General features: G+C 33.0%; 2 protein-coding genes across 3 annotated transcripts; one reads left to right on the top strand and one right to left on the bottom strand.

Moving 5' to 3' along the window:
* The first annotated feature begins 5,065 nt into the window (after window positions 1-5,065).
* On the top strand, window positions 5,066-9,368 carry Kfase (kynurenine formamidase). Its single transcript, XM_076779585.1, has 9 exons — window positions 5,066-5,294; window positions 6,686-6,848; window positions 6,912-7,002; window positions 7,060-7,161; window positions 7,949-8,083; window positions 8,162-8,246; window positions 8,318-8,509; window positions 8,604-8,739; window positions 8,822-9,368. Exons 2-9 carry the CDS (start codon window positions 6,837-6,839, stop codon window positions 8,981-8,983), a joined length of 915 nt encoding a protein of 304 aa, XP_076635700.1. The 5' UTR covers window positions 5,066-5,294; window positions 6,686-6,836; the 3' UTR covers window positions 8,984-9,368.
* Window positions 9,034-12,381, bottom strand: Daxx (Daxx-like protein). Of its 2 annotated transcripts, none has more exons than XM_076779232.1 (5): window positions 12,207-12,381; window positions 12,015-12,117; window positions 10,706-11,864; window positions 9,948-10,631; window positions 9,034-9,858 (listed from the first exon to the last, which is right to left on the bottom strand). In XM_076779232.1, exons 2-5 carry the CDS (start codon window positions 12,066-12,068, stop codon window positions 9,218-9,220), a joined length of 2,538 nt encoding a protein of 845 aa, XP_076635347.1. In that variant the 5' UTR covers window positions 12,069-12,117; window positions 12,207-12,381; the 3' UTR covers window positions 9,034-9,217. The 2 variants fall into 2 exon arrangements, with proteins under 2 accessions (XP_076635347.1, XP_076635348.1); XM_076779233.1 differs by having other exon boundaries at window positions 12,015-12,078.
* Between the last annotated feature and the right edge of the window lie 202 nt (window positions 12,382-12,583).

The raw sequence follows: 12,583 nt of genomic DNA, 5'->3' as shown, positions 1-12,583 counted from the left end.
TTACAATTTTTTTCTAAATTTTTTATCAATATCCTTGTATTTCTAAATCATTCCAATTACAATAACACGCGTCACGCATTATAAAGGTATGTTTACAAATACGAATACTTCAAATCGAGCCTTATTTACCACATCGATTGACTCCACAGAACGAAAAGTAAAATATTGATAAAATAACATGCATTCTTTCTTAAGGTTCTTTTTCAAATTTAAATTTCTTTTTATCAGTTTATAGTGCTGAAAATTAAGGTTAGTAATTGTTAAAGAAATTTATTTTAAATATAAAAGATTATAAAAAGTTAAGTTTTTAAATAATTTTAGCTTATAAGTGGCTCGATTAATCGCGTTACAAAGCTCCATGACCCATATCGGGATGTGATTAAACGAATGTTATTTTTCTTATCATACCATGTCATCTTGAAACAAAAATCGCCGACTAACATTGTTAACTCGCGTTTCGTGCAAGAAATACGCCAACGGTATGCATAATTTTAGGGTTCGTTCACTAAATAATGGTAATACGTTTCACACCTACGATGCATGATGATTCAATGTAAAAGAATCGTGCTATTAATAGCAATACTCAACAATGTGATTCTAAATTTCGCTGAAGGTAATATGTATGAAGGATTCATGCTTAATGTCATGGAAACCAATTAGAGATAAGCGTAGTCGCTGAGTCAAATAAATTAACCCAGTATTCGCTCGAGAACCGGTTGCAAAATGTGTAAACTGAGAAAGGCTATCAAGACTAGCAAAGATTATTCTCGCAAGCAACACGGAATTTACGAAGTCATCTTCGCTGGATATTGTTCATCGTAATTCAAAATATTATTATCATTTTATCGCGTGTACTTCCGTAAAGTAACATGTGATAGATCGTAGAAGATTTGAAAAGGAAAATCATGGGCTGCCTAAAGGAAAAACTACCAACTACAATTGTTCCTTTAGAGTAATGGCGAAAATAAAAAATTTCTCTGATCGCGTCTCAAATGATAAAGACCAAAAGCAAAGTATTCTGCACAAATATAAAAAATATATAATGATTTAATAATGTAGGTGTAAAAAAAGTTCTAAAGCCATTGTTTACAAAAAAGCACACGGCTACGCGATTAATATTTGCTAAAAAGAATACAAATTATATCGAAGAAGCATAGGCGAATATCGTTTGGTCCGGTGAAACAAAAACAAATAGAATTGAAAAACGAGAAATTGCAAAAGAGAAGTGTTAAAACCACTGTTAAATTCGGAAGTGGTAATATCATTATTTGTGACAAGAATGACAAGACAATATTATGTGAATATTTTAGATTCGACAATCTCCTGAGTAGTTTAGAAAATGGAAGAATGTTAAAGATGTCGTGTTTCAACGCGATAAAGAGGGGTTTAAAAGTTTTTGAATGGCCTCCTCAATCTCCAGATTAAACTCAATCGAGCACCTGTGGAGCAGAGTTGGACAAATTTTAGATTCATTTGTAAATTACAATACATTAACGTAGTTTTTAAACCGATATTCAGATACGTAGAGCCACGATATAAAACTTGTTTAGAAATCAGTTGAAACCGTAGGAAAAGATGGAAGTAAAATGGGAAAATATTTCGACATAATGTTGTAAAATGCTGGTAAACAACATTCCAAGAAGAATAGGTGTTATCGTAAAAACAAAAGACAATTGTACGAAATACTACCAACAAACTAAAGTTCTGTTTCGGTTTTTGTAGTATGTCGGCTGTAAAATAAAATTTCTTTGGGACAACAGAAGCATCGTTAGATTTGTGAACCAACCGAGCATTGAATATTAAATTTTTGTAACATTACAACAAAAAATCTGATCAGTATTTAAGCTAGAGGAGTATAGGAGACTTGATTTTAGTATGTTCCATACGGAATTACAGACCAAATAGGATGTGTATGGAGCCGATTTGCTCGAAAGTGTCATGGCTGAACAAAATGGCAGAACGAGGAAACTCGAATCTGTTAAAAAGTATCGTCCTACTTGGTGGTATTTTTAATTTGAAACCATTACTCGATACTAACGTTAACAATACTTTGAAGCTTACGAAGTCTGATGATTTACAAATTATCTATATTTGTAGATGATAATTCAAATAAATTAATGTTCGAATCTCGTGCGGACGAATCTGCTGGTTAGTTTCCGAGTTATGAATGATTAAAGGAAACGTTGAACGTAAATCGATGGTGGTTTAGAATCACAAGCACGAATACAAAATGGATTCGAAGAACGCCTGGTATCTTCCAGCGAGTGCGAAATTCGATGTTGAGGCATGGCGGATGTCTCGAACATTTTCTTTAGTTGTCTATCACTGAAAAAAGTGTGGTGCGTAGGACATTTTTTAGTTATTTTAGCGTGTAAATTCGTTTCCTGAGCATTTGCATGTACTTCTGAAATACCCTGTACGAAGATACATCATTCTACGTCCAATACCAGTTCTGAGCATAAAATTCGGTGGTCGTGGAACGCTGGCATCCATTCTGCTTGCATTTATTGTGCATTACTATGGCACTCTTAAAAAAGTATCCCTTTGATCGACGAATTTTTGACTGGGAAAGGTTTCTCTTACCTGTGGTCTGTGGGTAAGCGCCGACGTGGCACGATACTCGATACTTCAGCTGCTATGAACCTACCTACCTGTGACTTCTCCATAGAGAATGGAGGCGCGCTACAGAAGAGTGGGGCCAAAAGGAAGGGACCGGTTTTTCTGGTTTTTAATCTCTCCAACCATCGTAGCCTATTCCCGCTACCTTCTCCGTGGACACGCTGTGTATATTTTGAAACAGACATACAGTGAGAAACAAAACCGAACACATGCATGGACTTTTAACGTGAATAATATTTTATTCGATGCTTCGGTACAGTAAAAATAAAGAAGACGCTGCATTGTGTGCAACTAAATCGTCTTTCCATGACAAATTTTAACCGTTTTGCGTTCATCGTCGTAGGGGTCAAAAATGACCCACACTAACGAAATTAATACTTTTAATTTTATGAAGCAATAAAACTTTGAAGGAAACGTAGAAATCACCAGTCACTGGTGATAATATAGTTTTAATTTAAAAAAAAAAAGTCATACTAAGAAGGAGAAGTTACGGACTTTGGATGTCCGATTTTAGTCAAACATTTTTTTGTGAATCTAGACCGAAAATGATTAATCATGTTCGACGGTTTGGGCGAATGGGCTTTATTTATAAAGATATTTAATGTTGAAATTTCATCGGACTTGAGGTTTGGATATAAAAAAAAAGAAGGCGCGTTTATAAATGCTGCAATAGCCCTGTGTGCTCCATTCTTCTTCGGTTTACATTTTTCTTATATTTGTTTATCACAATTTCTTAATTAGTGTAATTTTTTGGGGATAGAAAACACACTTTCCTCAATATCTCGAAAACGACGAAACCTAAAAGAAAGTTGTTCAAACAAATACTATGTACCTTTTAATAATGAATTTAACCGTCTAAACATTTTTGCAAAATATTTTAATGCTTTATATTTCTTTAAGCAATATATTGAAAACTAATCATTTTTCATACTTCTACAATTTATTGTTTCTATATTCTATACACGGTGTTTGGCCGAAAAATTTAGGCACCTACCCCCTGTCGATTTTTCTTAAAAATTCATTTTTGATTTTTAGTCATTTTGTTTGACGCCCTAGAGAAAAGTTGTTTAACACTTTTTTGTAGGTACCCATGAGCTCTATTTCAGAAAAAAGTTTCATTGAAATATAGTCACTATTGTAAGAGTTATGGCAGTGTAATTGGACCACTTTTATGGGGTTTTTCTAATTTTACGGGGTCAAGGAGTAACTTTTCTAATATTTTTAGAATTTCTACGTATTCTCCACTAATATACGCGTTGATTGCTTTTTGAAACATTAAAATCGTCCAATCCGTTCAGAAGTTATGACGTTTTAAAGATTCGCATGAAATTTCGGGGTACCATTTCTGACCGGAAATTATATTTTCGGTAAGGAATTTTTTTCTCGAAACTGCGTAGGATTTCGGGAGTATGTGTATTCACCAAAAATGATTGTAATTGTGTCCCGCAACCAAAAATAATTTTTTCAAAATGATTTGGAATTTTTTAATTTAATTTTTTAATAATTTTTTAATGAAGCCTCAGTTAAGAAATTGATATTCTTGATTTTCGTCTTATTTTGGCCTCTAGAATCTCCCATTGAAATTTTTCCCAGAGATGGCCGAACACGTTGTATAAACTATAGACTATGTATATTTAAAAATTTTGATTTGATTCTTTCAATAAAAGTTAGCGTCGATATAATAAAATTATCTTCGATACATAATGGGAATTTTTTACGCGTACACAAACAGTTGTAAAAGTATATGATATTGCAACTGTTTATGTGTTTATTACGTTTTTTATTTTAATTAGTCCTTGCCTGTAAAAACATCTCATCGCAGATAAAAATGATCCGCGGTACTGCTCTGCATTGGAAAGCTAAAAGACTTTTGTAACCGTGTGACCAAAACTATTCTCTGCAACTATTGTTAAATATTCTTTATATTTGTTTTGTTTCTTTTCTTTCTTTTAAACTATTTTTGAATTAAAAATATAAAGCCATAAAGTGTCTCGTGTGTTCTACGTTTGTAAAAATTTGGCAACACCAAACTAAATAGGACGTGTTCGGAGCCGATTTGCCCAAAAGTGTCATGGCTGAACAAAATGGCAGAACGAGGAATCTTGAATCTGTTAAAAAGTTAACAGTACCAATGCTTTAAGCTTACGAAGTCACTTTGTTGATTTATAAATTATCTATATTTGTAGATTATAATTAACACAATGCTTCGTTCAATGCAAATTTCAATTTTTACGTACTTTAGAGACTAAATCGATGCATATAGTTCTATTATCATCGATGCAACAAATGGCAAACCCATTCAAGAACTGAAAGTTATCGTGACCGATGGAGAATGCGATACTCCTGAGTTTAGCAACGAATCACGTGTTTGCGTCAAGGTATTCTACATAAAAAGGACTAACGGGAACAGGCAATAAGCTGGTTTAGTCGTTCGCACGCTTAGTGGTCTGTAGCAGTGCACAGAGTAGCCTGGAAAGCGAAGCTGCATAGCCAAAATTAAAATCTTATTAAATTTCTTTCAACGCAAATTTATCTTTGCATCTTTTTATATAATATGATTGGTATATTGATTCTACATATAAAAGCCTAATGTGATCAGTCAGTAAGCTGGTTTAGTTGTCGCGTGCCTTAGTGGTCTAAAAAGTGGTGTTGCGCGACCAAAATTAAAATAGTACGTATTTCGATTTCGTTCGACTCAAATTTATCTTTTTCGATGCAGTATGATTATCTGCAACTAAAACAGTGGAACGAACTAATAATTTCTGTAAAAAAAGGAAATTTTAGATTAAAAATTTAAGATATTTTAGATATTTTAAGAGATTTTAGATGCAAAGAAAACTCTTACCATAAAAAGAAACATAAAATACCGATGAAAAAATATGACTAAAAACTAAAATGAGAAATGAAATGATATAAAAATATAAAGTATAATATCTGATTAGTATAAATTGTCTGAATCTAATTCTATAGCTAAATAATCATATTATATAGTATATGTATATTATATACATTTCTTTAGTTTCTTCGTAAATACAGTGGATGAAATTTCTATAAGAACACGATGACTTACTGTAAAAGTTCGTTCGTTCTATAAATATATGTTAGTATCGTGTGAAAATCTTATGAACATTGGAGTATCATTGCCGTACAATAATAATAAACTCGCGTGTTCTCATTTTAGAAACAGAAATATTAAAATATCGACCGAAGTAAGGATGAAATTCGTATAAAAGCAGGATTTCATCACAAATACAAGAAACATTATTCCTATCTTATAACGAGTGAATATTGAAATTGAAATAAAAGATTTTATAATACTCACATAGTAATATTGAAAATAATTCCTCTTGTATCAAAATGCCGCGACGATAAGTCTTAAATTCTAACGAGGAAATAAAAATAAACGCAACCGTAAATATGCATTTTTTGAATACATTTTTATTCGTTTTATTGAAGAAAATCGTGAAGACAGTATTATTTTTCAACAAAACAACGCAACAATACATAACGCTAAGAAGACGCAAGAGTGATTTAAATAAACAAAATTTTCCACTTACGAAATAGTCTTGCGTTCCTTCGCTCTAAACATAATAGAAAAACGACATTAAAGACAAATCGAAAAATCAACATTGGAGAAATATACTAACACTATAAATTTAGTTTCTTGAAACAGATTTAAAATAATACTTTGTTCATAACGGAAATAAATGCTTTCTATTATTCTTTAATTATTTCTTATCTTTTTTTTTTTAAATATTATCAAAATTCTATACCATTTTTATACAAAATAGTAGTATTCTTATAGAAATTTTGTCCACTGTAGAGTGATAAGAGCCTCGTACCGTTCGTCAAAATGGGTTTTTCATTCTTGATTTCTCTTTAAAGATTTACTATAAATGCAGACAATATTGGACATAAACACTGTAATCATTACGTATATGTTTATAATAAAACTGTAAAGTGAAAATTTTCAAGAACAAAGGCCTACTTTAACGAACAATAATGAGGCTTTTATCACATTATATTTACATTACAAATTACACATGTCAGTCTTATCTTAAAATAGATATCCACAACCGTGGAATCTTTTCATTCATCCGACATTTTACAAAAACCATTTTGTCAAATCGTCGGAGATCCGAAGACGCATGGTGAGCGAAGTAAATATCTGGTTCTTGTTTAAAATTGCATCGTAATTATACAGTCGTCGATCGAAAATGTCAATTTCTGTAAGTATTAATTAAATTACTTCTACCAACATTGGCCTTTTTCTTGAAATACTGTTTGCTCAGGATCACGAAGTAAATTACACTCCGAGCAGGTGGAGTCGAAGATTTGAGCAAATTAAATTATTGGAACACTACTTCGCATTCGCTGCAAAAGGTAACTTAGGATGATAGATTATATTTCACGATCACACGAATTTACGTATTTTTGCAGTTACGAAAAATGCTCGTAAAACCTTAAAATGCAAACTCGATGTTCCGTATGGAACTACAGACCGAGCTAAGTATGACATATATGGGACCGATTTACCCGAAGGTACGTATACTTTTAACAATTAACCGTAAAACAATTCATTCTAGTTGTTCGACTACAATAAATATAAGGCTAGCTAGTATCCATCTTTTTTAATATAACAAAATGTTTTCTTGAGGGGTAAGATCACTGTAATATCCTGAAATAAAGCGTTTTTTTTTTTGGATGGATGTTATAAACAAGAATGTTATAAATCGTGACGTCAAGTATTATAAAAAAGAATATTTATTCAAAAATAGTGTAAAGTGACGACGCTGGAGCCATTCTCGCGATGCAGATTTGTATCTGGAAAAAAGTAAAAAATTTTCTCTTAATCTACATGTGTATAGCCAGAGAAATACGTTGGGGATTTTTGAAACACTAATTTTTGTGTGATTGGCGAGCATTTGAAGTAGAAAGTTCAATTTTGTACAAAAAATGGGGCCACCATTTGTCAATAAAATTAAAATTAACATTATTTACGTATTTCTTTAGCTATACTCATGTAGATTAAGAGGAAATTTTTTGTTTTTTTCCCAAATACAAATTTGCGTCAGAGCGCCTCAAATTCAACACGCCTCGCGAGGATGGCTCCAGCGTCGTTATTTTGCATTATTTTTGAATAAATACTCTTTTTTTTAACACTTAACGACATGGTTAATAACGTTCTTGAATATTATTATCCTCCTATTTTTCCATCCATCAAAAAAACGCTTTATTTCAGGATTTTACAGTGGTCTTACCCCTTAAAACGATCGCGACACTTTAATTTATATTTGTCTGCTGGTCAACAAAATGTCGATTATTTCAGATGCACCAATATTGATATTTATTCATGGTGGTTATTGGCAAGAAGGTAGCAAAGAAATTGCATCGTTCGCGGCGCCTGTATTTGTCGCGAGAGGAATTAAAGTTATAACTGTTGGTTACGATTTATGTCCGCAAGGTAAATTCTCCGACTTTTTCTATTCTGTTTATTTTGACATACGAAATTAATATTATATCAGTGACATGTATATTTTAGTCAAGCTTAAAGATATAATATCACAGATCAAATTGGCGATCGAAGAGATATTAAAATCAGCTTCGAGTCGCGGTAGTATGCCACGGTGAGTATACATCGTTAAACAAAGAACAGTTTACTTGATTTGCGATGTAACAGTGAAACGACTTCACGCAGGAGCGTATGGATCGTCGGTCATAGTGCTGGTGCACATTTGGCAGTGAGTCTTTTATTCGATGTATCGTGGATGGAGAAAATGGCGAAACAAAGATACTTAAATCTGTTAAAAGGTATCGTCCTAATCGGTGGTATTTATGATTTGAAACCCTTACTCGATACTACTATCAACGACGCTTTGAAGCTAACGAAGTAAGTCTCTGCGTGTTATTTATAAATTATCTATATTTGTAAATCGTAATACAATTCTTCGTTTATTATACGTTTCAATTTTTACATGTTTTAGAGACGAAATCGACGCGTATAGTTTTGCTATCGTGGATACAACCAACATCAAACCCATTCAAGATTTGAAAGTAATCGTCACTAATGGAGAATGCGACACTCCAATATTTATCAATGAATCACGTAAATGCGCTCAGGTATTCCCACCCACGCGTACTGTGATTTTCACACTCATTTTTTTACGTAATCAACGATTAATTTTGCTTTTTTTTCTTCTAGAAACTTGTTACAATAGTGGATAATGTCCAATATGTTTTGCTCCGCGAAAACGTCGATCACTTCGATATCGTAGAAAGACTTACGGAACCGGAGTTTCTTTTAACAAAAGTGATAATGGATAATATTCTTGAAAGTAACAGGGACAGAATTGTGAAGAAATAACATCAAAACGTACAGCTTTAACAATCAAAATTTATAAATAATATTCGACGTGTTTATAAAAAATTTATTAAGTGTAACATATTAATTTATCGATACAGTGTTGTTAAATTTCAAATCGTGTGTAAAAAAATTATTAGTTTATCTACTGATATTATAATTAGTTGGTCATCTGTCATCCGTTAACGATTTTGCGTAACAATGATCGAGATGAATCGAGTTTAATTTTTGTTCGAGTCATGTGGATTTTGATTTAGACGAATTCGATGTTGAAGAATTAACGATACTTTCGTTTTGTTTTGTAGTTAAGAATATAGTTTGATTAGATTGAGGGATTCGTATGACTGAGCTGTTTTGTTTCGTTAATAAATAGTTTCCTTGATTATTAGAGTTCATTTGCTGATTACTAAACTGATTAGATGGCAGACGAACGACCGTAGAATTTTTATTTATACCTACTATCCCGTGCAGCGATGATGCAGCTTGACCTTTCTGTAATTTTGCTGCATTATTTGAATCGATATCTTGGGAATTCAGCCTCACATAATTGTTTGTAATGTTTTTTACCTTAATTATATTTTTACCTGCTGGTATAACCAATGTTTTAATTTGGCCTTTCACGATAGGAAGTATTTTCGATCCAATTTGGATCGTTGTGCATTTTGTCATGTTAGGACTCTGACTGAGTGTTTCCTTCGTTAGATCTATAATGCCGTTGTTAATTAACGTACTTTTCTCTGCCGACGAGTTATCTACTTTCTCGTGTACATCTTCCCATGTTGTAGGAGGCTTAGCAAACGAACGTACTCGTAACAATGGCTTTTCTTCTAATGGTATATTATCCTTTGACTCTTCAATCATAACATTAGGTTCATCCTCTACAACACACATACATAAAATCTAAATGCTTCCTTTTATTTATTTGACGATTAATTCATTTTCATCGATATTACGGTTGTACACTAACCTTTTACTCTATCAATAAGGATTTTATTAGCTACCTTGGTAGATAAAATATTAAGCAATGGTGTTGCATCATTTTTATTTAGCGACCGTGGCTCAGGGTTACTTTTACAATTAGGAATGTTTACAACATCGTCAGCGTTTCTTGACTTTATGTTATCGTCATCGGCATCCTTTAACGTATCGTTGACGTCCGTTTGACATTTTTCCTTTACCTCTATAATGTCGACATCGGATCCTTTTACGCTGCCTTTGTCACTTGTACTGGTGTTATTTTCGTCAACTTTAGCACCGCGTAAACTAATTTCTTCTTCCTCCGAACTAACTGCATCTACATCCGTCCTTGAGCTTACATCGTCTTCGTTGACATCGTCAGTTTCATTGTTACTTTCTTTCTTATCATTATCCGAACTATCCTCTTTCTCTTCGTCATTCTCGGACGATGACGAACTACTACCCATAATATTTAGTTCTTTTACCTCTTCCTGTTTCTTCACGTACTCCTGAAATATATTTGTCAATCGTTTTTCACCCTCTATCTTATTCTGCATTAATTTGTTAGCTAACTCTGCGTCCTTCAAGGCAGGATCGTCATCTTTCTCTTCCAAAAACAAAGAAAACGTGTCCCAGTAATCGTTACGACGGGAGCGTTGCAAAAATTCTCCCAATTCGATAAACGCCTTTTTTGCTGCAACAGGACATAAGCAAAACTACGTGAAATTGCAACTGACGGAGAATTCGAGTATAATTCTACCAACTTACCGATCTGTTGCTGTTTTTTATTGTCCAACTTTAAATTATGCAATTCGTTGCATTTCGCGACACAATGTAGAATGTCACTATAGTCTGGAAAGATCAGCGCGTCCGTATAAACACCGACTTTCTTAAGTTTATTCCTCTTAGATATTTTAGAATTAATGAAGCTTGTGATAGCATGATCTACAGCAACGATTGCAGTTGTACTAAAGTGCTTTGGTCGTAGGTACTGTCGTCCCGCATCGGCATTATCTCCAGTGTATTCGCAGAGTTTGTTATAAAGTTCCACCATTTTATACCTATACCTTTCTAATTTTATATAACTACTATTATTTTCATCGTCAAAATTTATTTCCGATTCTTCCAACTTTTTAATATACTTTTCACACTTCTCCATTGCTTTTAATATTAGTTTAATTTTCTTTTGCGTAGCATCGTACTTCTCTAGATCTACTTTGTTATTTTCATTAGTTTCTCCCATACGAGCGTCACACATTGCACTACTATTCGTATTTGTTGCACTCGAACACGACGTAGTTGGTATGTTTTGATTCCTATTCTCCAATTTGCTCGTGCTAGAAGTACAGTTCTTGCCATTTAACGATAACGTCGAAACTCTTCTACGTCTGTTTTTCATTTCACTCATCACTTCTTTGATGTACACATATAATTTATTTGTACTATTCATGATATCGTGCCTTTTCTCATTCAAAAACGTTGTGAAAGCTTCAGAATTCGCGTATGCCGGATCTAACTGGTCGTAACATCTTTTTAACTTGTTTGTGATAATTTTCATATCTTCCGAACGGTCCTTTTGCAAACACAAACTAAGGAACATGGGAAATATGTCCTGTCCCACAGGTGAAAACGATCTTTTCTCTTTTATAATCAATTGTGGTTTTAGCGTTGGTGTTTCCGGTTTATTTTTCTGTATACTTTTGAATCCATTGGAACTCTTCTCCACATTAGGAAATTCAACATTTTCGTCTACTCTGCGCAACAATACTTTTGTAATCTTTTCAGGGCCATTATTAGCACCATTACTTATTTCAAAAGCTTTTCTTTTTCGCCCACAAGTTACTATCCCTTCATCTTCATTTGGCAGAACTTCCATTTTTACATGAGAGTCACATTGACTTTCCCATTGTTTGCTGTTGCTTTCATCCTGTAACAATTAATGATATACAAGTTTCTGAGCATTCCAACTTTCTAGCTTGTTACTACTGGAAAATCAATCGAATTATAAGAGATCATTCAACATTTATAAACTACAAACAAAACAACCAGACATCTTCCAGTACAGCAAAACACAAACCTTCCCAGTTCCTTCATCGTCAGATGAAATACAAATTACTTCGTCTTTTTCCATGTTACTTGTCCTGATTTAACAGAGAAATTAAATTGCGTTACAACACAACCTGCCGAAAAAATCTGTGACGTTCAATTTGCTGTTAAACAGACATAATTCGATCATAATCGTATTAAAAACATTTTTATCGCTATTTACTCTGTTAGATGTGCTTCAACCACAGGCAAATATAGCACTTAATGATGTCCTAAACTTAAAAAAATACAACAACTGATGCCTATGTTGCTCACTTTCATGGAAATTTTGACTTTCAAAAAAATAAAGCAAAACGAAGAACATACTTTGGGACTCTCACAGGGTAACTAATTCTATTAGATACGTTTCTTACGAGTGATTAGTATTATTTCTTAGGGATTTTATTTCTTATGTGTTAATAATTAATTCAAAAAAACTGTTAAAATAACAGTTATACGTATCTCAGATAATGCTTATCACGATAGGAGATTGAGTAAAATATAAATCTATATGGAATATAATTTTAGTAAGTTGCAAATTCGGTATATGTAATCTTTCAG

This window comes from Colletes latitarsis, chromosome 2, assembly GCF_051014445.1.
Source record: "Colletes latitarsis isolate SP2378_abdomen chromosome 2, iyColLati1, whole genome shotgun sequence".
Classification (NCBI taxonomy): Eukaryota; Metazoa; Arthropoda; class Insecta; order Hymenoptera; family Colletidae; genus Colletes; species Colletes latitarsis.
Note: the sequence above shows the minus strand (reverse complement) of the source record. Positions and strands in the feature narration are given on the sequence as shown.